At 39.8% G+C, this 25186-nt stretch overlaps 1 protein-coding gene across 1 annotated transcript; it reads left to right on the top strand.

Moving 5' to 3' along the window:
- The first annotated feature begins 2716 nt into the window (after window positions 1-2716).
- Window positions 2717-20029, top strand: LOC148184489 (uncharacterized). The gene is given in 2 exon segments (XM_088054631.1): window positions 2717-4522; window positions 19682-20029. Coding segments are annotated over 2 exon segments (2154 nt in total).
- The last annotated feature ends 5157 nt before the right edge of the window (window positions 20030-25186 follow it).

The following is a 25186-nucleotide window of genomic DNA, read 5'->3' as shown; positions in this document are numbered from 1 at the left end:
AAGTTTATTTTTCTTCCCAGGATTTATAGGTTTCTGACCATGGACAGGGATGGGATGGTCAGGATAACACTTTCTCACTGCACTGGCCATGAGAGATGCCCATCACAAGATGTGTAACAGAAGGAATGTACACATATCTATGTTTACAGTTACTGTCCTGGGAAAGTCCTTAGAAAACTATGCTAGCAAGCTCAGAAGCTGAGTTTTCAGGGTGACAATGGACCTAGAATATTTTAATTATATTACTCTCTCTTTTCCTTTGCCCTCTCTATTCCTTGTTTCCCTGAATTGCATTCATAAGTATCATACCACTTTCTGCTGGAAAATCCTATTTATTTTGGAGTTATTATGGCTGTTTATTAGCACTGTGAATGTTCATGGGAAAAAGTATTTAATCTCAGATGTCATATAGATTACAGATTCCTTCCTGCCTGCCTTCCTTGCTTCCTGCCTTCTAGCCTGCCTTCCTGCCTCCCTCCCTCCCTCCCTCCCTTCCTCCCTCCTTCCCTTCCTGTAAATAAAGTATCAATACTTGTGGCTATTTTTATTCATATAAATTGATTTTCAAAATCACAGAAATTCAAAGGCAAAAACTTAATTGTAGAAGAAACCCCAACAAATATAGCATTTTAAAATTCTATACCTATTTCATCATGCTTTGTCCATTTGCATGAGTAAACTATTTAAATAAGAGAAATACTCTCCTTAATATTTACTGAGTGTTAGGAATACAGTCTATTGACTTCTGAGTCACTTGTCATGAAAATGGATAAAGACTGCATTTTAAAGAATAAAATGGTCTACTCTCTATGCATGGTAGTATGTACTGGAAAAAATATATATCAGGGTCAAAAATTTAGTTTTCAATTAGTTTCCATTTCTTCACACATTTTTACAAAGTTCAAATCATAAAAGTACAGAATACACTTCTCTTCAGATACTGAGGTAAATTATTAAAACTTGCTGTGTGGAACTTTTTCATAGTCCAATAATACTTTAGCACAAGCAAAATTAAAGATTTTATCACACTGGATTATTTCATAGGAGCAATTTTTTTTCCTAATCTCTTATATGGAAGACCTAATTTAGATGTAGGATACACTATTTCTGACAAGCTAGAAACCAGTGTGATTTTAACTATAATCTGGTTGCAATTAGTTTGATGGTTCAGGACTAAACTTATCATCTGGGTTAGACACAGGTACACATAAATTTATTTGAGCTCTTAAAATAATGGATTCTTCCTTTCACCATTTTGATGAATTTACTTCAAACTTCTCAGCTTATCTCTCTTTCAGAATCCGTGATGCTGAGTCTGCTGTACCTGAAAGCTCATTTCCCGATCTAGATTTCTTCTCATTAGAGAAATTCTGGTTTCTTGTGCTCACATTAAAAAATCTCTAAGTTAATTGATTGCAGGTGAAATGAGCTATAGACTTCTCAATTCAGTTTTGCAGTATTCAGTCTTCTGAGAGTAATGCACAAAGACTGTTCTCTAGCTGTTGACATTTCTCCAGTTTGTGCAATTATCATATCAACTGAATAAACTGACTATAAAAATGTTTCCTCCAAATACAGAACATTCCCTGTTCTCTCCTGTATTTTGCATTTGTCAGAGAGAGAGAGGAGTGGCAGCAGAAGACTGGTTAAAACATTTCTGCAATAGCTAATGAACATTTTGTAGAGCAACTATATTATTCTTTATCTACCATTTGTATAAGAGGCGTTTCAGTGAGATGGCACGAATAGGAGCCATTCAAATAGTATGACAAGTAAACATTTCTTTTGGTTCCATTTCTGTGTCTAAAAAGTTTCATTTATTTTCTTCTATGTTACAATGTACTGGCTGAAATGCTGATACTGTTTTGAAAGCCAACATTACGGATAGAGACATAGATAAGCATGCATCTGTTAGTAGAACATAAATGATTGGTAAACTCAGATATTTTGATAACAGAGTGTCCTGGGTTGATTATGATGTTAAATTGTATCCCCATTCGTCCACCTAACCCAGACACAGGTTTTGTATTCTTAAAATTCCATCTAAGAGTAAAAGTGAGTGGAAAAGAAGCACCGAGTCTGTTATCAGAGACTGTACTGGCTCCCCCCGCATCGGGAGTTTTGACTTCAGCACAGACAGACAACAAGAGACAGATCGCCTTGGCTTTCCAACTAGCCAGAGCAGAGAGGTCTTCCTGGACTGTTTTCTTTCCCTTTTTCTGAAATGAATTGAACCTGCTCTGGACTGGGGACTCGGGGGAGCACTGGGAGCTTGCACCCGTGGACTACCGGGAGCCCAGCCTGGGCAGCGGCATTTTCCAGCGCCAGAGGGACTGATAACAGAGTGAACACCCACAGGAAAGAGACCCTCTGAAGTTTGTCATCTCTTCTGAAGGGCGAGAGGTTTTGTAATTTGATATCGTTCATTTTTGTGCTGGTTGGTGCTGTACCTGTGAAATAAACAAGTTTTTTCCACTTCTCTCAGAAAAATCTCTTCCTGAACTGGTTGGGGGTGGGAGAAAAGGGCCACGTGGGTTTGCTTCCCGGGGGGAGCCCCACTGGAGGTTTTCTCCCAAATTTGCCGTAAACCAGGACAAATACATTCATTGGCGCCCAGCGCGTGGCACGAGACAGTGGAAAAACCCTGTACTGATTGTACTGAAGTGGCAATTACTTTGTATTGGGATAAGATAAAGCAGTCCCTAGCCATCCAGCCATGCTGCTTGAATTAATAATGTGTTTTGGGGTGCAGGCCTTCATGTGTTTCTGGTCACTAGGCTTTTTTGAGGTTTTAATACCTTTATGGTCCTTTGGTTTATTTTCTTACCCACAACTAGCCCCGGTATTGTCCCTAACACATAGCTTTTACAGTAGAGGGGCACGGATTAGAATAGCTATTGGGCTGGGCCTAGTGATTATGATTTCTAAGAAGTTTATTCAGGTGCTGGAGTCTGTTCCAAATATAAAGAATTCATGGGTATGGTTATGCACCCAATTTGTTAGAGGAGGAGCAGGGAATGAGGCTTTTCAACCTTTCCTTTCCTTCTTCTCCTCTGAATCGGTTACATCACTATTGGAGAGTGTTCAGTTTCCCCTGAATGTTAAAGAGACCATCTTTCTGGCATTTAATCTGGTAAGTTTCCTCTATACAGTCTTCAGCCTCTCTAGAATGAGGGCTGAGATTTCTAGAGGGACTGATGAGACCCCTGAACCAAGCATGGAAAATCCTGAGTGGGGTGGAGAATGGGAGGATATGGGCCAAATCCTGAAGGAATTTTCTGACCCTGTAGTTTGGGACTTTCCACATGAACAAATTCTGAATCCAGCTGAAGTGGGGAAATACCTGAAAGAGAAGTGTCAGGATAATTCCAAAGAAAAAAAGATCATTGCAGTAAGCTGGGCCCTGGCATATGCGTACCGTACATTCCTGGATACTGTAGGGCAGCAGACAGGAGAAAGGGGACAGGGAGATAAATCAATAGTTACCCCAATTACTCAGGCTGCAGCCAACCTCCCAGTTACAAAGCTGGTAGCTAAACCAGACAGCAAGCCTCAACCAATGGCTGTTGCTACTAGCACAAGAAGTGGAAAGTGCACAGACAAAACCGACTGACCAGTGGATGATGATGATGATGATGATGCAGGAGAAGGACCCTCAATGCCTCCTGACACAAAACCAAGACTCAAAGCAACTGGAACAAGATCAGAAGCTAATATTGAGTCCTTTTCCCTGAAAGATCTTCATGGCCTGAGGAAGGACTACACTCGACAACCTGATGAATCTATAATTAGTTGGTTAGTCACTCTGTGGGACGCCGCAGGTGAAGCTACAGTTCTAGATGGCACTGAAGCGAGGCATCTGGGATCTCTGTCACATGATCCGGTTATCGACCAGGAGATGATGAGGGGGGCTAGCCCTCGCAGTCTCTGGGCACGGGTCCTTGAAAGTGTAGCCCAAAGATATCTGTGTGTAGATGACCTCTACATGCAGCAAACGCAGTGGAAAACCATCGAACAAGGGATCCAACGCCTAAGAGAAATGGCAGTGGCAGAGATTGTTTTTTCAGATGACATACCAACTAAGAATCCAGACTTGGTGCCATGCACATCTGTGATGTGGCGAAAATTGGTACGACTTGGGCCACAAGAATATGCATCTGCTTTAGCAATGATGAAACGGGATGAAAGGGGGGAGACCGTGCTGGATATGGTGAAGAAGCTTCGAGCATACGCAGATGCCGTGCATGGCCCCACACATGCAAGAATCGCAGCTGTGGAAACACATCTGCAGAAATTAGAAGATAAGATAGAGGAGAATCACAAGAAACTTAGAGATGAGATTAAAGAGGATCTTCTCCAAATCTCAGCAGTACAGATCAGAGGTCCTGGCACTCAACGCAGACGTTCCCCAGATCAGGAGAGAAGGTATACCCCACGAGCTGAGATGTGGTTCTTCCTGCGTGATTGCGGAGAAAACATGAGGAGATGGGATGGGAAATCTACTGCAGCTCTGGCACAACAGGTGCGTGAATTGAAGGAGGAGAAGAGTCACAAAGGAAGTTCCACCAAAAGGGAAGCAGCTCCAGTTGCCCATAGCCAAACTGCCAGGTATGATGATGATGACATGTCCGATCCCCTTGAAGGAACATCCAAGACATATACCAAAGGAAAGAAGGATAACCAAGCTTAGAGGGGCCCTGCCTCTAGCCAGGTAGAGGCTAGGGAAAATCGTGTTTTTTGGACTGTGTGGATTCGTTGGCCTGGCACATCAGAACCACAACGATATGAGGCCTTGGTTGACACTGGTGCACAGTGCACGCTAATCCCATCAAGACATGTAGGGGCAGAATCTGTTTCTATTGCTGGCATGACAGGGGGATCACAGGATTTTACCTTTGTGGAAGCAGATGTGAGCCTGACTGGAAATGAATGGAAGAAGCACCCTATTGTGACAGACCTGGAGGCCCCATGCATTTTGGGCATAGACTTCCTCCGAAGTGGGTATTTCAAAGACCCAAAAGGATTCAGGTGGGCATTTGGGATAGCAGCTGTGGAGACAGAGGGCGTCCAGCAACTGAACACCTTGCCTGGCCTGTCCGAGAATCCATCTACAGTAGGACTTCTGAAGGTGAAAGAACAGCGAGTACCAATTGCCACCTCGACGGTGCACCGCCGACAATATAGAACAAGTCGAGATGCTGTGATCCCCATCCACAAGATGATCAGAGAGCTGGAGAGCCAAGGGGTGGTCAGCAAAACCCACTCACCCTTCAACAGCCCCATCTGGCCTGTGCATAAATCTGAAGGAGAATGGAGATTGACTGTGGACTATCGTGCATTGAATGAAGTGACTCCACCTCTGAGCGCTGCCGTGCCGGATATGCTGGAGCTCCAGTATGAGCTGGAGTCCAAGGCAGTGAAGTGGTACGCCACTATTGACATTGCCAATGCATTTTTCTCCATTCCCCTGACAGCAGAATGCAGGCCTCAGTTTGCCTTCACGTGGAGGGGAGTGCAATACACCTGGAACCGACTGCCCCAGGGGTGGAAGCACAGCCCCACCATCTGCCATGGACTGATCCAGGCTGCCCTGGAAAAGGGTGAGGCTCCAGAACATCTACAGTACATAGATGACATCATTGTGTGGGGGAACACAGCAGCAGAAGTGTTTGAGAAAGGAGAGAAAATCATCCAGATCCTCCTGGAAGCTGGTTTTGCCATCAAGAAGAGCAAAGTTAAGGGACCAGCTCGTGAGATTCAGTTCCTGGGGGTAAAGTGGCAAGATGGACGGCGTCAGATTCCTACTGATGTCATCAACAAAATCACAGCAATGTCTCCACCAACTAATAAGAAGGAAACACAAGCTTTCTTAGGTGCCATAGGGTTTTGGAGAATGCATATTCCTGAATACAGTCAGATTGTGAGCCCTCTTTACCTGGTCACTTGGAAGAAGAATAATTTCCATTGGGGCCCTGAGCAGCAACAAGCCTTTGCTCAGATCAAGCAGGAGATCGCCCATGCAGTAGCCCTTGGCCCAGTCAGAACAGGACCAGATGTGAAGAACGTGCTCTACTCTGCAGCCGGGAGCCATGGTCTGTCCTGGAGCCTTTGGCAGAAGGTGTCTGGTGAGACTCAAGGCCGACCATTAGGATTTTGGAGTAGAAGCTACAGAGGGTCTGAAGCCCATTACACTCCAACAGAAAAAGAAATTTTAGCAGCCTATGAAGGAGTCCAAGCTGCCTCAGAAGTGATTGGCACTGAAGCACAACTCCTCCTGGCACCCCGACTACCGGTGCTAGGATGGATGTTCAAGGGAAAGGTTCCTTCCACCCATCATGCAACCAGTGCCACATGGAGCAAGTGGATTGCTTTTATCACGCAGCACGCCCGTATTAGTAAACTGAACCGCCCTGGGATTTTGGAATTACAAACTGGCCTGAAGGTGAAAATTTTGGTCTCACAGATGAAGAACAAGAGGAAGTGACAAGGGCTGAAGAAGCTCCACCATATAACCAGCTGCCAGCAGAAGAAACACGCTACGCTCTGTTCACTGATGGTTCCTGTCACATCGTAGGGAAGAACCGGAAGTGGAAAGCAGCCATATGGAGCCCCACATGACAGGTCGCAGAGGCCACTGAAGGAGAAGGTGGATCAAGTCAACTTGCGGAACTCAAAGCTGTTCAACTGGCCCTGGACATTGCTGAAAGAGAGAGGTGGCCAAAGCTCTACCTCTACACGGATTCATGGATGGTGGCCAATGCTCTGTGGGGATGGTTGGAGAGGTGGAAAGAGGCTAATTGGCAGCATAGAGGAAAACCAATTTGAGCTGCTAAAGAGTGGAAAGATATTGCTACCAGAGTAGGGAGACTACCAGTGAAAGTCCGCCACGTAGATGCCCATGTCCCCAAGAGTAGAGCTAATGAGGAACACCAAAATAATAAGCATGTAGATCAGGCTGCAAAGATACAAGTGTCAAAAATAGATTTGGATTGGGAACATAAGGGAGAGTTGTTCCTAGCCCGATGGGCTCATGATGCCTCAGGTCATCAGGGTAGAGATGCCACCTATAAGTGGGCACGAGACTGAGGGGTGGATTTAACCATGGACAGCATTTCTCAGGTTATTCATGACTGTGAGACATGTGCTGCGATGAAGCAGGCCAAGCGGTTGCAGCCCCTCTGGTACGGTGGGCGGTGGTCCAGATACAAGTATGGGGAAGCCTGGCAGATTGACTACATCACACTGCCCCAAACCCGCCAAGGCAAGCGCTATGTGCTCACAATGGTAGAAGCCACCATAGGATGGTTGGAAACCTACCCTGTGCCTCATGACACTGCCCGGAACACCATCCTGGGACTTGAAAAGCAGGTCCTTTGGAGGCATGGCACCCCTGAGAGGATTGAGTCAGACAATGGGACTCATTTCAAGAACAGCCTTATAAACAGCTGGGCTAGGGAACATGGCATTGAGTGGGTGTACTATATCCCTTACCATGCACCTGCAGCTGGGAAAGTGGAGAGGTACAATGGACTATTAAAAATCACCTTAAAGGCACTGGGTGGAGGATCTTTTAAAAACTGGGAGCAACATCTAGCAAAGGCCACCTGGTTAGTCAACACCAGAGGTTCCACCAACCGAGCAGGTCCTGCCCAGTCTGAGTCTTTACATGTAGTAGACGGAGACAAAGTCCCAGTGGTACATGTCAGAGGTCTGCTAGGGAAGGCAGTTTGGGTCAATTCTACCTCGAGCACAGACAAACCCATTTGTGGGGTTGTCTTTGCTCAAGGACCAGGTTGTACATGGTGGATAATGCAGAGAGATGGAACAACATGATGTGTACCTCAGGGAGAGCTGATCATTGGGTAAAAGGTTACTGCCATTGTCTGTACATTAAACCATGCAGACATGAAATAGAAGGAAATGTGTAAGTGTTGAAGGTATGAGCAAGTGAAAGATGGTGTTTTGAGTGAGTAAAATGAGAGAGTGGAGAATCCTGCAGCTCTCCAGCGTGGGGGTCTGGATTCAGTAGCTTGCTGTGGGGCTTGACAGGGGCATGATGGATATATTGCTTGTATTTTTTGGGTGGAACGGAGGGGAAGTTTCTATGTATGTAAATGTGTGCAGAGTTGGAATGTTAGTTTTGGCAGTAAGTCGACGATAAGAGGATAAGGGGTGGAGTGTCCTGGGTTGATTATGATGTTAAATTGTATCCCCATTCGTCAACCTAACCCAGACACAGGTTTTGTATTCTTAAAATTCCATCTGAGAGTAAAAGTGAGTGGAAAAGAAGCACCAAGTCTGTTATCAGAGACTGTACTGGCTCCCCCCGCATCGGGAGTTTTGACTACAGCACAGACGGACAACAAGACACAGATCGCCTTGGCTTTCCAGCTAGCCAGAGCAGAGAGGTCTTCCTGGACTGTTTTCTTTCCCTTTTTCTGAAACGAATCGAACCTGCTCTGGACTGGGGACTCGGGGGAGCACTGGGAGCTTGCACCCGTGGACTACCGGGAGCCCAGCCTGGGCAGCGGCATTTTCCAGCGCCAGAGGGACTGATAACAGAGCGAACACCCAGAGGAAAGAGACCCTCTGAATTTTGTCATCTCTTCTGAAGGGCGAGAGGTTTTGTAATTTGATATCGTTCATTTTTGTGCTGGTTGGTGCTGTACCTGTGAAATAAACAAGTTTTTTCCACTTCTCTCAGAAAAATCTCTTCCTGAACTGGTTGGGGGTGGGGGAAAAGGGCCACATCGGTTTGCTTCCCGGGGGGAGCCCCACTGGAGGTTTTCTCCCAAATTTGCCGTAAACCAGGACACAGAGTGTTATTTAACACCTGTTTGATTACAGGGCTGTTTCTTACTATTCCGAGAAATTTTCTGTTGCTGTTTGCATCCTTGGATTTATCATCTGCAAAGTAACTTTTTTTTTTCTATAGCTGGCCAGTATTTCCAATTCTAATCCAATTTATCTAACCTACTGCATGTTTGGGGATTTTAATGTGGCCATGCACTTGTTGGGAAGAACTCATTGCATTTATGTAAAGCTGTTAAAGAACAATGGTGCAATAGTCATAAATAATTAAATAGACTAACTGCACATTCATGCAGCAACATTGGATATGCAGATATGTACATACACCACTTGCATAATAGGGCAGATACTTAATGTATTTGCTATGTAGTCTTGAACATTGCATTTGATACTTGATACTTTATGCATTTGATATGTAGTCTTGGAACAGACTAAAAAAATTCTGTGTGAAATATAGAACACTGACTTCTAATTAAACTAGAAACTTGCTAAAAATGTTTGTTTTACATGCTGACCAACCCATACTGTATTACGAAGGCAAAGGCTTCTATGTTTAGAGAAGACATTATTGCTGTAATTCTTCTCACTGTGAAGTGGTTCTCTAAAAACACTGGAGTGAGGAATGAAGGTAACAGATATGTGAGCAGATTCAACTTGATCTTTGACAGTTGCCACTACTTTTTAACCCCTTTGAAGTGACTGATATTAGCTGTATGGAAAGGTCAGGCTGGCAGTCATAGACTGGTACATGATAGCCATGGCTAAACACATAGGCTTTATGCAATGTGGATGTGAATTTAGCTGAAAAATACAAGGAATTTTAAAATGCAGACTGTTGTGTTGTTCTTATTTTTTTTTTTTTACTTATACATCCTAAAATTTTTCTAAGCAATATCTTTCATGCTTTCTGTTTGTATTCATGAGCAATATTTTTGACCACTTCATGCAGCAACTAGAGACCACTACCAGAAAACAAAGTAAAACTGAGTTTTAAACATATTTTAGAGAAAGATTGACTGAGATAGTTATTTTTTTTCATTATTTTTAAAAAGTCTAATCTAAAAAATCTAAAAAAATGCAAGGGAGGGAAGGAGTAAAGAGACTTTTAATATAATACACATTTTTGTTGAAAGTTAGCTAGCTGAATGTTCAGCAAAAATGAGGTGGCATGTACTATGCATTACTATATTCTTTTTACTGTTTATCATCTGAAAGGAGTATTTTTTGTTTGCTTCAAGCAGATTTGAAAGAAAAAATCCAGAAATGTTCCAAATAGCAACCAAATACCTAGTACCTTGGAGCTTAAGGGACATTTTATTTTCATGAGTAAAGACTTCCTCATTATTTTCAGAATGAAACAGAGTCACAGGTCAGGGAATAGGTCACTCTAATGAGAAAAAATAATAAGTGTGGACCTCCTTGAGAGCAATTGTATTTTATTTGTGGAACATTAGTATAGTTTTATCCTATTTCTGCCAAAAAACTTTCCCTTTTTGCAGTTGTGTTTATAATATAAAAGTTGTTTAGTTTGTTTTTGGTTTTTTTTCTCTAGAATATCCTCTTCTCCCATGCTGCCACATAATTTTAGAGCTGGCTATACTCTGAATTGGAGAATTTATGCTCAGTGTACATTTTAAGTTTTAGAGAAAGTATTGATAGGAAAAAAAAGATAGCAAAGATGAAGGTTCTGTTTCTCTGGGTTTGAAATACAATTATTATTATTGTTGCTATTACTACTGAAAGCATTAGTGGGACATTTGTAGCATGCAGACAACCATAAATCTTGTCCTGAGGTACATAGTTTATCTGGAAAATATCTGTACACGTAGTCATGCATTTACCTTGAGAAAACACTAATGACAATTTCAATGGATTGTAAATGCTTCTGTATTTTGGGATGCTGAATTTTATTGTAGGCACAGAGAAAACAATTCAGGCACATCCTAATACTGAAGAGCATGTGAAATATTTCTAAAGGCATTTTCAACTAACTAGCATAAAGCATGCAGATATGTAAATACTAATACAAAATGTGCAACTTTTGCCCTTTCTGTGCAAAAGCCTTCCTGCCTGTGAGTCCCACTAGCTTACTTTCTGTAGCTTAGAGTCTCTTTTCCCCATGTGTTCAGCTTTCACTTCTTACTTTCCTATTACCTCAGCTACTCTGCTTCAATTTTCAATACATGTATACCTGAGGCATTTGATGAGGGACAAATTTACCTGAGAATGGATTTTATTGATTGGTATTTTGAAGTAGTTATAGATTTTCCAAACCATGGTTATCCATGTGTGAAATATGTCTTTTATACAGCATGTATTAAGACTGATTAGGAAAATACAAACCATATGAAATGAAGCTCATAGTAGTCATCGTCATTACACTGAAATGCTGGTTGAAACTGATATTTCTGGCAATGATTATATATTCATACTTTTATACTGACATATATTTTTACATAGAATATATATATATATATATATGAATTACAGAAATAAATATGAATTTATAAATAAATCTATGTTTCACAGATTTATGCATGCAATTCATTAATTATGTTGTTTAGCATTTTTCTGGTCACTAAAGAATATTTAATGAGAATGTTTCCTGCCAGGAGGTAATCTGAGGAGAAATTATCTGTGAAGAATAATGTATAATAATCATTATAACATCCAACAGTTTATCATAGTATTTCTAGTTTTCTATGTTAATTAAAACTCTAAAATATGAAAAACAAAAGTTATTCTTTAATATTAAAACAGTAAGAACTCTAAGTGCCTGTAACTCTGCAAAGGCAAACAGTACCATAGGGAGTGAGTTCAAAACAATCCAGTTCTTTATGTATTCAAAAGAATTAGGTAGCTCCACAGGTTCTTATTCCTCAATCTTTGTCTTGCATCTGCTGGAGCATTTTGTATATTACTGAAGTGTAAACCTTCCACATACTCTGCTCTTTGACAGCATGCAGAAAGGAAATTAAGCAAAACACTGAGATAGACTTAAAACCTTTGGTTTGTTTAGTGTAACCACAAATTAACATAAAAAAAACCCCAAACCAATAACAAAACCACAAAAAATAAAACCCCTTATCAATATATATCACTATCCAATAAAAAAAATTCTATTATATCTCAAGAGACAGTGAGCCAAATCTTTAAATGAAAAATCTCACATTTCTAGAAAGAATCCATAATGTGAAATGAAAGAATTGCTGAATTCATATTAAATAGGAAATGATGAGTCAGATTCCTTGTCTTTCTCTATTCTGCAGTGGCAGACTGTAAGATAATATCTAAATGGCCAGAGAATTGATTTGAAGGGACAATTCCTTTAGTTTACTTTATAGAATTGCTGTGAGACACTGAGACAATCAAATATAGAAACACTGGATGCTTTAAAATCTTGAAGTCAAATTGTGTGGCTTGTATCTATTTGTGCTACTATAAGAACCCAAACAACTCATCTCTGGGTCAAACATTGCTCCTTTGCTTCTCTCCTCAAAAAAAGTGAATATTTGATCAGAAGCAGGGTTTATCTTCACTAAAGCAGCAAAAAAACATTCTCCAGAGAAGAAAATATTTGAGATTTTATGGTAATATTGTCCGGTTTTAGGATAGAATAAATGGGAAAGATAATTATGGAATTACATGATGAGTAAGTTTATCTTATGTCAGAAGAAAAGACAGAGTCTAGCATGATTTGGGGGGAGGAGGACAGGGGGAAAGAAAATTGGTTGTGTTTTTGAGGCCCTGCCAAGAGCAAGTATACACCAAATCCTATTAAATGAGAAAAAAAACAACATTTCCTTCCAGCTGAAGAGTAAATCATCTGATTAAAAAAAATATGTTACATTTGGCCAAAAATATACTAAATGTGTTTGATTTTCCAGGTTTTCAGTCCACTTTTTAGCTGTATTAATCACCTAAAATTTCAACTAAAGTACCTTAAATCATGGGTGTTAAAAACCTTCAGAATTACCCACTTATTACTTGCAATTTTTATTGAAAACAGGTTTTTATTGGCAAGCTATTGAAATACAATCAAAGATATTTTGCTTTCCATTTTGTTTTTGCTTTTTTCTTTATTTTCCTTCAGTATAATAAACACTCTTCACCTTCCAAATGACCAAGAATGAGACCTTTTCTAATTTTTCAATTCATCTATGAGAGAATAATTTAATTTTCAGTGTCAAATTGGTACTGATTAGCAATGCACACATGAATGTTTTGGATTTAAATCATTAAAACGGATTTTGTAATGTCTTTATTCTATTACATCCTTTCTAATTAAGGTATTACATTTAACTGTTGGCAGAACATTTAGCAGCTGTTTAGAAAAACTTACATAGACAGCAGTTGTTAGTAGTTCACTTTCCAAAAAGTGAAAGTATGTGTCAGATGGAATTTCAGCCATATTAATCTTTGGTGTAATTCTAACTAAAGTTTTCATTAACGTAAAGTTGTAGGGTGAATGTGCTGAATGACAAGAATCTGTTCCATCTCTCTTGTATCATTATTCAATGTCAGATAATTTACAAAGCATTATAATCTAGTTTTTGGTTCTATTCATTCTGATATGGCTTGCCATTTAATAGGATTTCTTTTCTGCACCCTTCTTCTCAGTTTGTAACATTTTCCTTTCTCATTTAAGGAGATGCATCAGTCATTACTTTTTCCATAGGTTCTACCTGACTACAGAGGTTCTATATAATGAGCACATGCAGTTGACTCCCTCTGAGAATAAACTTTCAGCCTTTCTTTGTACTAATTCTCCAGGCCTTCCAGGAATTCATGCTCCATACTCTTTCTGAATCTTATTTTTCTTTCTTCTCTTTTTACATCTTTTCACCGAATCACAGGATCTTTGCATTGGAAGGCACCTCTGAAGATCACATAGCAGGTTCACTAGAGCAGATTGCACAGGTTGTGTTCAGATGGCTTTTGAGTATTGCAGAGAAGGAAACGCTAGAATGTCTCTGGTCTTCTGTTCCAATGCTCCGTCACCTACCTATTAAGATGGAACTTCCTGTTTTCTTTAGGTATTTTTATGTGGTGTGAATTTTCAAGAAAATCAAAATACCAAAAGTAGGAGGCTTCTGAGAATAAAAGGGGCATCAGATGCTTAAAAATTTATTAGTATGAGGTGAAAATATTGTGTGGCAGCTGAAAATGTAGATGTTGTCAGAACTGGAGAGGTGGAGGTAAGTATAAAGAGAGACAATATGATTGAGGACAAGATTCTTTGCAACTATACATTGAATTCTATTTGTTGACATTACTGGGAAAGCACTAGGCTACAACAGTTGTAGGTCCAGTCATACAATTTGATAAATGCCTGAGTACTTCAAGCAAAAAATTAGACATGGTAAGGACTATGAATATTATTTTAGCATCTAGTTACAAACTGAATCCATAGGATGGATGTTATTATTAATAGGAAATATCCATGGTGAGGATGAAGGCTAGAGAAGGCATGAATGAGATTATTTTTTCTAAATCTAAATTTATTCATTTCAAGCACCTAAACTTTTAAACTTTTATGTAAGAACAATCACACATTTGTAGGTTTATGATGTATGCAAAAAAAGTAAGAGGAATTGGCTGAATCCAATTGAAGGACAGATTGTCTGTATTTGTGGGTAGATTCAAATGCCAGAGTGTTTGTAAGGAAAAGTGTCTAGTGAACTGTAGAAACGGGAAACAGTGTAGCCAAGTGAAATTTTATGTGAAGACTTATTGTATAAGAAAGTCACACAAAACCCAATTATTATTGTTGAAGTGCTTAATGTAAACAGAGAATTGATTCTTTTATGAGCCAAGTTTCAGTGATTTTACCTTAAGATCTGCACTTTTTCATAATGTAGAAATTTTTTGTTTCCTTTTTTTTATTTTTTTTTAACTGGAAATAAAACAAATGACAAACCCAAAGTCTCAAACTCAGAAGCTTGTGAGTTTTTGAAAGCTCCAGAGGTTTTTACAGTCCCTGGGATATTTATGATCCTGTATATTTTCTGTTTCATATCCATCTTTTTTTTCCATTCTGTATTTGGCAGAATACAGCTTTCTGTAAAACTTTCTATCTGTTCTACTTCTATATTAGTGTTATCTGTGGTATCATAACAAAACTGTTAGTGTCATAATCATGAACAATTTCACAAAATGTAGCCAAGAATAGCACTGATAAAGAGAAAGGTGTTAGTGGGAGAAACAATACAATAACCTCTGGATTGTCTTTTTTTTCCTATGTCTTTGTGTAGGCTCTAAAATTTTTTCATGATAGACTCAGTATATCCTGAGCTGGAATGGACCCATGAGGTTCACCAAATTTAAATCCTGGCCCTGCACTGGACAACCCCAAGAATCACACCTTTGACAAAGACCTGTGTGTCTTTGGACAGAGTGCTGTCCAAACTTTTCTTGAACACTGTCAGGCTGGTGTCATGAGGAGCCTGAGGTGCCTCTTCCTGTTCCCTATCACCGTCTGGGTGAAGAACCTTTTCCTAATATCCAACCTAAACCTCCCCTGATACAACTTCAGGCCATTCCCTTGGGTCCTGCCACTGTCACCACAGAGGAGAGATAAGTGTTTGCCCCTCCTTTTTCCCTCATGAGGAAGTTGTAACTGCAATAAGGTCCTCCCTCAGTCTCCTCTTCTCCAGGCTGAGCAAGCCGAGTTACTTCAATCACCTGCTTCCCCTCTATCCTTCACCATCTTCACAGCCTTCCTTTGGATGCTCTCTAAACTTTTTATGTCCTTTTTATACAGTGATGCCAAAGGGGGGTTTCTTTGTATGTGACTAGGCTCTTCTTTCTTTAATGTGCTTCAAATTGAGAGGAATATGATTTAACTAAATGGTTGCGCTTTAATTTAGAAATTCACTGGGGCATTTTTCTTTTGGCATTTTAATGTAAATTCAGCATTTTTATTTTTACACATGTGAGAGGGGAAGTAAGAACTGCTATGACTACTTCTGTAGTTCTCATTCTGGGACAAAATAATTTTTAAGAGACTTGACATTTTCAAATTATAAATTATTAATAGAAATATTTTTCATGATATGCAAATCTTCTTCATCAACAAAGGATAAAAATTAAACATTTTTTACCATAGACAGGTAAGTTACAAATAAACAAACAAAAAATATTATATTTATTTGAAATAAGTTTTTAAAAATGTTTAAAATTTTAGAGGTATGGCATCTCAGTTTATCTCATTATACAAATTAACAGTCTTTTACATTACTTCATTTAAATTTATGTTCTGTGATTTTGTCAATCACTGAGGCAAGCAAATGTAAATTTTATTCACTGCCTATCCATACACATAGAAAATCATATTCACATCCTGGCATAAATCCTTGGATTGTAACAGCTTAAATGTCACTGTGAGAAGGTCACTTTACTTCACTGTGAATGGTACTTGCATGTTCTGTGGAAGTGGCATTTCTTTTTATAGTTTGATCCATTAAAGTACCAGAAATAATAAAATCATAGAATATTTAAGGTTGGGAAATACCTTTAAGATTATCAGGTTCAACGGTTAACCTAACACTACCACCATTGAGTGGTAGTGTAGTCACATGTGTTTTGAATACTTCCAGGGACATCGCTGTTTCTCTGGACAGTCTGTTCCCATGCTTTACTCTCCTTTTCACAAAAAAATGTTTGCCTAATCTAAATCTCCACTGGTGCAAACTGAGGCCATTTGCTCTTTTTTTTACCTGGAGAAGAGACTGGCATTCACCTCACCACAACTTCCTTTTGTGTAGCTGTGTAGCAAGTGATAAGGTCTCACCTAAGCCTCCCTTTCTCCCTCTCTCTCTAAACAACCCCAGCTCCCTCATCCCTCATAAGATTCGTGCCCTATGTCCACAAATTTTAAGTCGATGTCTGTAAGTCAGCAAATTTACCATGATCGCAAAGGTGTCACACTTTGAAAGTGTTCATTGCTTTCAGCCTGAACCACCTGGGAAAGCAATCTGCTTGGAACAGGTGTACTCCTTTCACCAGGAAAGGGAAGGATTTGATGTGGTCATCTTTAACGGTGTAGAGTTAATTTTTTTCACAGTTGCTGGTATGGGGTTGTATTTTGCATTTGTGCTGAACACAGGGTTGATAGTACAGAGGTGTTTTCATTATTGCTGAGCAGGGCTCACAGAGAGCCAAGGTCTTTTCTGCTATTCATACTGCTGCACACTGGCAGGGAGGGCATATATCTGGGATAGGTGATCCAAAAAGAGCAAAAAAATATCACACACCATATGACATCGTGCTCAGTATGTAAGCTGGGAGAAGAAGGAGGAATGGAGGAACATCTCCTCAAGTAGCTACTACACGTGATGGAGCCTTCCTCTCCTAGAGATGACTGAATACCTGCCTACCCATGGGAAGCAGTGAATTAATTCCTTGGGTTTTGCTTTGCTTGCATGTGTGACTTTTGTTTTTCCTATTAAACTTTTTCTCATCACACTAGTTTTCCAGTGGTCAGTCTTCCAATTCTCTCATAATCCCACTGATGGGGGACTGAGCAAGCAGCTGTGTGGTCTTTGGTTGCTGGCTGGTGTTAAACTACAACAAAAGGCTTCACTGTTTTTAGGGGAGTGATGAAAGACTAGGAATTCCCTTTAGGGGAATGAAAAATATTTATCTTCATTAATAAAACCAGAAATTAGTGTATCTTTCTAAACTGCCAGATTATGAATGATAGGTTGGTCATTAAAGTCATTACAATGAAACATAAAGTTGTTAGTTCATGAGCTTGAAACTATATCCATCTTGAAAGAGAACAGTGATGGTTGCCTGGTAAATCAGAGGCTTGCGCAGCCCCAGTAAAATCATTGCATATATCCTGTGTCACTCTGATTCTCTACTGCAAATGAAAGAGTCCAGACAGAGCAGGGGTGGCGTGACTGCTGTTTCAATCATATACACAGAAAGTATTTATTTTCTAATATCAAGCATCATTCACATAATCCATCTGACGTTTATCACCTGGTATTTGCATCAGCTGTTGTCATGGCCACATATCAGAAATATAGGAGGTCTCCTAGATTTTTTCTGTTGAATAGATTAAGCATTTTCAAAGGAAGCTGTAAAAGCCTGAACTAGAATTCCAAGTAACACAAATGGAGTTTCAAACTTACTTCTCTTTGTAAGGAATATAATTTTCTGGATCAAATTTGCAGAAACATTTTTCATTAAGCTATAAAGACCTTGCAAGATGGACATAGAAGAATAATGAAAGTAGACTCTTTAGAAGGCCTTTTTGTCTTTGGAAAGCTCTTTATGAGTGTCAAGGTGTAGAATGAGACAGTCTGGACAAGGGTGCACTCTATTATGTTCCTTGACATTAATCCTGATCCAGCCAGTTTATTATTGCATTTGTTAAATTTAATAACGTGTGGTTTTGGAAATTGATGTTCTAAAAATACAGTTTTCTGGAGTGTTTTCTTTTAAACATTAGGCATCTGAAAGAATTTCAAAATTCCTGTTAATTCTGAAAATTCTCAGTGAACATGCAGCAGTGTGTGGATTACTCAATATCCTGAGTGTTGCAGGTTACTTGGTCTATTGGAAGCTCAGCTGTAAATCTGCTTCAGCTATAGCTGTTAACTTCTAGCACTTTCACCACTGTGGCAGTGGTGTCTTTACCATAGTATTGATATATTGAATCACTATGGTGTCTCTATGTTAACTATTAAGTAAAAAAAAAAACCCAGGCCAAGTATTATGGTGTAGCTCTGATGGTGACTTGCCCAGTTTCTCATATGACCTCTGTTGCATAGGCATTCTTTTAATTTATATATATCAGAAATAAATTCTTTATTTCTTATCTGTGATGTTATTTGAAAATATTCCAATTCTTGGATCAGATGAAGGATCTCAAATAAATAATTCTCCATTCCATATATTTGCTTTAATAGTATGCAGAGCACAACTCTATGTTAAAATAAGTAGAGCAATCTGATCATTCATTTGAAAACTGAAAACTACTGAAAAAAAAACCCTTATTCTGATATTCCCCATTTTTGAATACATAATTTTCATACCCTTTGTGATACTGTCAGTGTTAAGATTTTTAAACTAAGATCTAAAGCCAGATCTCTGATGCATGAAGTAATGGAAAAGCAGGAAGCGATTATATGATATCAGCTGCTGATATGCTGGTTTTTTCTATCTGTACCTTCACTCCTCATATCCTATTTTTTTGACTGCCTTACACTATTCTACTGAGCCTATCAAGGCTTCCTTCAATCAGCATTTTCTAGTCATGGCAGAATTTAATGCCTTTGCTTCCACCCCTTCCCCTAGCATCACTGTTGGTAAGAACATATGGACAGCAGAAAATTCAGTTTCATGGATAAAAAAGAATCTCTTTCCCCAGAGACCAGTACTCATCATATTTCACTTGCCAGATAAATAGCTGAATATAAGACATTGGTCCTTTGCTAATTTTGTCTTGATTTTACATGGGCAGCAATGGCAGGCCTTTAACTTATGGGTAACGTCTCTGTCAACTCTGTGATCTTCTAACCAAAAGTCTGCAGGCAACAAAAATTCATGGAAGGAAAAGAAAAGTGATTGTTTTGGTATGAAAGAAATAATTTGGTTTTGGTTAACGTGTTCTCAGAAAAAGGTGACTGTGGTAGTTTGACATTTAGGGAAAGCAGTGGGAAGCACCCATGGAAGTGATTTCTCTGGGAGAGTCTGCTGGGAGTTTCTTCTGTGCTTGCGATCAGGCCAATAGCTGGTCAGTTCTGAGAACTGGCAGCATTTTGCACCACTGAAAAGTAAGTTCACTTCTGTGAATACCACCTTTTAAAAACCCAAACCCGGGAACTTTTTCCTCTTTCTTTCCGGCCTTGAAAAGTAGCAGAGCTCTAGTGTGGCGGGCCCCGCTCCCCTGCGGCCTGTGCGGCCTGGGGAGGGCTGGGCCAGAGCCCAGCGGCTCCTGGGTGGAGGATGGAGACTGCGGAACTCCAGCCCAGGCCGGGCCGGGCTCTGCTGCGGCTCTGGCTTCTCCTGGGAAGTTTTCCGGGTCCCATTCCGGTGGGGTGGCCGAAGCCCTTCCCAGGGGGTCCCCAGCCCCAGTCTGAGCCGAGCCACGGCTGCTGACACTCACCGACACCTCTCCCCTTCTCTCCGACCCTCATGGACAGCTCCAGGGCGTCTGTTCCCTCCCAGCGGCTACCCGGCTGAGAGAGGCACCATCGACACCTGAAATCCAACACCGTGACTGCCTGCTGCAGCTGGGGCCAGATTTAACCCTTTCACTACACAGATGAGACCTGCAGCTTTAATCTTCTCTCCAGGGAAAGAAAAGAACAAAGTGACACGTAAAAAGACAACATGAAACATCAAAGTCAGTAAAAGAAGGAGTCAAGCCTCAGATGGAAGGAGAATGAGGAGATGCTCTAATAAGCTAAAATATTCTTTGGTAGGGCCATGGAGATAGACAATAATGTTCTGAAAATAACTCCTTTAATTCATGAAAAAGTAATGGGGGAATGAAGTATTCAAGCTGTAGATCTGGGCAGAGGTATCCATTGATGAAGACAAGCAGATGGTGTGGAGTAGCTGTGATCCCATGAGATGCTTGAACAGAGAGAGAGAGAGAGATGAGAACTGATGAAGACCCTTTGCCCCAAGGGAGAGAAAGAGAAAACCTCTGTTCCCAGAGATAATCACAGAGACAGACGGAAAGAACCTTTGCCTTTGAATAACTCATTCTTAAAATAATACTCCATGAGTTCATGGCCCATGAACACACCTCTAGAAAGGCTGTGAAAATGGGAGGAAATGGCAGAATTTGTGCACAGTTGACTGCCAGTCATAGAAACTAAAAGCCATGAGAAAACTGTTTCCTGTGGAGAAGTCTCCATGGCAAGACAAGAAAAAACTCTTCTCCCTACAAAATCTGATGAAAAGACTATTGTATAGTTGGTGCTGTTTTAACATCCCAAATTTTGTTTCTACGTTGTCAGTTGGTAAAAGAAAGGTTGGGTGGGTTTTATTCTGGTTTCTTATTCTTGTAGTCCTGTTAATAATGTTTCTTTATTCCTTTTAAGCTTTAAGCCTGTTTTGCCGTTCTCTTAATCCATATCTCACAACAAGAAATGAGCAAGTAGCCTGGTGATTTTAGCAAGTGCTAAAACCCACCACAGTGACACACTTTAGTCAAAAGCATTGTGAAATCCAATATAAAGGAAGGAAGGTGACTTGTACAGAATATTGCATCATGAAGTATTTTATCAGGACTTGATTATGTAATGCAACTAGTAAAACAACGTTTTGTTTTTAAAAAGAAGAGGAGTAGGAGCGTATTTTTCCCTTTACTTATGAGATTTTCCTTGCACAATTGCACCTCTCCAAGTTATAAAATTTGGAATATCAACTTATGATTGCTGTTGTATTAAATTTTGTATATTTCATTTCATTATGCAGTAGAAAGGGGAATACTTATGTCTCTATAAATAATACAATTTCACTAGTTAAATGTGATTCAGATAATCTACCTTTGTAACAACTTTCCTCAAGTTAAAAAGGCTTTGAGATGCTGTATTTCTAAGCATGACATTTGCATGGGCTGTTAAGATGCTTAGGTAAAATTTTGATATATTGGTCATGATTTCCCTGCCTTCCTTTGTGGTCTTTGTAGTAATGAATTAATGGAAGTGTGCAAAATCAGAATAAATTCTTCCCAAAATCCAATCTAAACATCCTCTGAGGCAACCTGAGGCCATTTCCTTTCATTCTGTCACTTGTTTCTAGAATTCTAGAATTTCAGACACATGTACGCAACCATGCATGCACTCACGCATGCACACGCACACATTCTTTCAAGACATCAAACTTACCTTCTTTACTTTCAATCTGACAGATAGAAATTGCTGGTATGTGTGGTCAGTGCTGGCAGTTGCTGCCTCCTGACTCCCACAGGACTCCACTGGTGTTGATGTGTTGCAATCCTTCTCCCCAATGGGACCCCTCTGTCCCACACCCCGTGGTGAGAGCCTGCTCGTCTCAAGGCACAGGCGGCGGAGGGGGTCCTGAAGTGGATACAACACAGACTCAAAGTATCTAGACACAGGAGGCTCAAATTTGCTGGAATAATCCCGGGTTTATTGTCTGTTGTCCATCCGGGGCAAGAGAGAGAGCGAAATGCTCTGGGTCTCATCTCTTATACCAGGGGGCAGGGGTGATTAGGGGATGCAGGGAGGTCACAGCCAATGGCAAGGGGGAAGGGAAAGAAGGCTTTCAGGTAGGAACTCACATTACACAAACCAGAGGTGAGTTTTACCCTTGGGAAGTACCAAGATTTTTAGATGCACTACAACATTGATGCAGCTGTCTTGGGCTCCTGTTCCAATGCAGGGAAGAAAAAGAACCAGGCTCTCAAGCACCAGCATGTGGTGGCCCTGGCCCTGGACCTGCTCTGGCTTTGCACTACCAACAGGAGTTGCAAATTTCACTCTGAAATGGTTTTCCCTTGCAAAATGCAGCTTCTAGAGTTGCTAGCATTGCATGTAAATGCACTATTTATAAACTCTGACTGCCTTTCCCTTCTTTCCCCTGGAAACCCCACAGCCCTGCAGTTCCATTTCTGGTCACACAGTTAAGGTATTAAAGTGACAGTGACAATTTCGGGCACAGAGATATGGAATATAATAAAATTTTGGGCTTCCCAGGACACCCCAAAATGAAGTGTCCTTTTTGTAACCCTACTTCTTGCACTAGTGCTGTTATGCCACCATTATATAATGCACCAAAATTGAATGGTTGCCTCAAAAATTATCAGGTTTGAGCCTACCTCCACAAGGCCAGAACTGAAACTTTCTCCTTTTTGAAGTTTATGCATAGGCACACATGGTGTTTTATGCAAGTTTCACCACCAAATGAGTGTTTAAGGCATATGCTGCAATCGTATTTAACCCTTTCTTTACAGACATGTATTTAATCTATCTTTTGTACTGTAGTTTTGTACCTTTTAAGCGTTCACCTTCCCTGGGCAGCATGTTCCAGTGCTTGACAACATTTTCCATGAAGCAATTCTTCCTAATATCCAATCGAAATCTCCTCTGAAGCGATCTGAGGCCATTTCGTCTCCTTCTGATATTTGTTTCCTAGGAGAAGAGGCCAAAACCTGCCTGAGTACACACTCCTCAACTCAGGTAGAGACCAATAAGATCTACTCAGAACCTCCTTTTCCCAGCTCCCTCAGCTGCTCCACATCAGACTTGTGCTCCAAACCCTTCACCAGCTTTCTTGACCTTCTCTGGATATGCTGTAGCACCAAGATGTCTTTCTTCCCCTGAGAGGCCTAAAAGTGAACACTGGATTCAAGGCACCGCCTCACCTGCACTGAGTCCAGATGGATGATCCCTTCTCTAATCCTGCTGGCCACACTACCTATTCTGGGCAACATACCAGGTTGGTCAAGGAGGACTTGCCTTTCACAGATCTATTCTGGCTAGGCCTGATCGCCTGGTTGTCCTGTACATGCCACGTGATGATGTGCAATGAGATCTCTGCATAACCTTTCCCTGCCACAGAATCCTTAAAGGGCAAACATATCTATATTTGTGCCTTTTAAAAAATTTGTAATTAAAGACACGATTTCTGGAAAGAATTATTCATATAAAAAAAAATCACTAATGTGACTAAGCCTGTTAATTTGAATGCCATTACTCAAATTCAAAGCAATGTAACCTGGAGGAGAATTGGCCCCATATGACTTCTAAATAGATAGTTATCAGTTAAATTAATTGATGTTAAATTAATGTGTCAATTAAATAAGCATAAGATCTTACAACTTCAGGCTTCTCCAGCTCTGGTTGGAATGAATATAAAAACCCTTATAGAAGTTTCAACTCTGGCTAATGACTTCAATCCCTTAAAGAGTTTTCAAGAGCTGAGGGACCATTCACCTTCTGTACTTTATAATTTAAAACTTTGGAAAAAATAAGTTTAATCATACTGATTCCAAAAAAGCAGGTGGACCGTTTACTTTGATTCCCTTAAAATAATCTAATTTCACAGACTTCGTGATTCACTTAAATTAAGGCTAAGAAAATACAGCGCTATCGGAATAATATGTATGTATGATTCAAAGTAAAGGACAAAATCTGTAACAAGTAAAAAAATAAGAATCAAATGGCTGATTTTGGATTTGAAATTCAATCTTAAATTCTCTAAGAGTTTGAGGGCATTTAATTTTCCTTCCTATTTCCTGCTATGAAGATTTCTTTTCTGTTGGTTTACTAGTGATCAAGATATTATCTGACAGAAAAAAAGAGGTACTAAGAAATTCAAGATGATCTGATATCTGATCTCTTTGATTTCAAATGGGATTTTGTCCTGAAATTCTCTGTAGACCTTACAGCCAAGTTGCCAGATAGATGCTAGCTCAGGACCACACATATCAAATGGGAAACTATTAGACTGTTTTCTCAGCTAAAACAAATGGCTATTTAGCACTTTATAGAGCTTAGCTAATAGTGATAGGAACATAATCCAGACCTGGAAGCATTTTAAACAAAAATATTTATACAAAACTATTTCAATAAGACCTTCTGGTATTACTACATAGGTTTTCGCATGGTCCAGTAAGTTTCCTTGCTTCTTTCCAGTAGTTTCTGCCCTTTTCTTACATTTTAAAGAGTGTGCTTGGTATGATGTACTTCTGAGACATAACAAGTCACGTTTTACCCTTCCATCCCACTGTATATGCAGCAATAATTTAAAATGATCATATAGCTGGTCCTATAAGAATGAAAAGCATTCCTTCTTTCTTTCTTCCTTTGTTCCTTTGTTCCTTTCTTTCTCCCTTTCTCCCTTCCTTTCTTCCTTTCTTTCCTTTCTTTCCTTTATTTCCTTCCTTTCTTTTCTTTCTTTCCTTTCTTCCCATAGCAACTTCTTTAATAGGCACATCAAAAATTAGAGAGCTATAACCTATTGTCTTTTAAGACATAGTTTTCCCCTATTTCATGGGATGATGCAAGACTTGGAGCTTTCTAGTGGAAATATTACTATTCATTGTAGTAAATAAGAAAAAAATATTAACTTGTCTCTCTTATTTTGTATTCTGTCAAAGGCTCAGCATCATGCTGTTGTATTTTCACATTTTTTAAAATAAACAGAATGAGAGAAAGCTGTTCAAAATACAAGTCTTCAAAAGTCTATCTGCCAACAAAATGGCATTCTTTCATTCTTTCTCTTGAACACAAAAGACAATTTATTTTCTTGTTTTTTGTGGCTTTGTGTACATTTGTATGTTTGTATGAACAACTGATTGATATATATATCTGCTTCCATCTTACACTGGTTAGTTTCTACTGAATATTTAACTTTTGCATACAAGAACTGCATTAAGACTAAT

Source organism: Pseudopodoces humilis, chromosome 4, assembly GCF_049639895.1.
Source record: "Pseudopodoces humilis isolate 2021_Gansu_Grassland_sample_001 chromosome 4, ASM4963989v1, whole genome shotgun sequence".
NCBI classification, from domain to species: Eukaryota; Metazoa; Chordata; class Aves; order Passeriformes; family Paridae; genus Pseudopodoces; species Pseudopodoces humilis.
The sequence above is the reverse complement of the archived record's forward strand: the minus strand, read 5'-3'. Positions and strand labels throughout refer to the sequence as shown.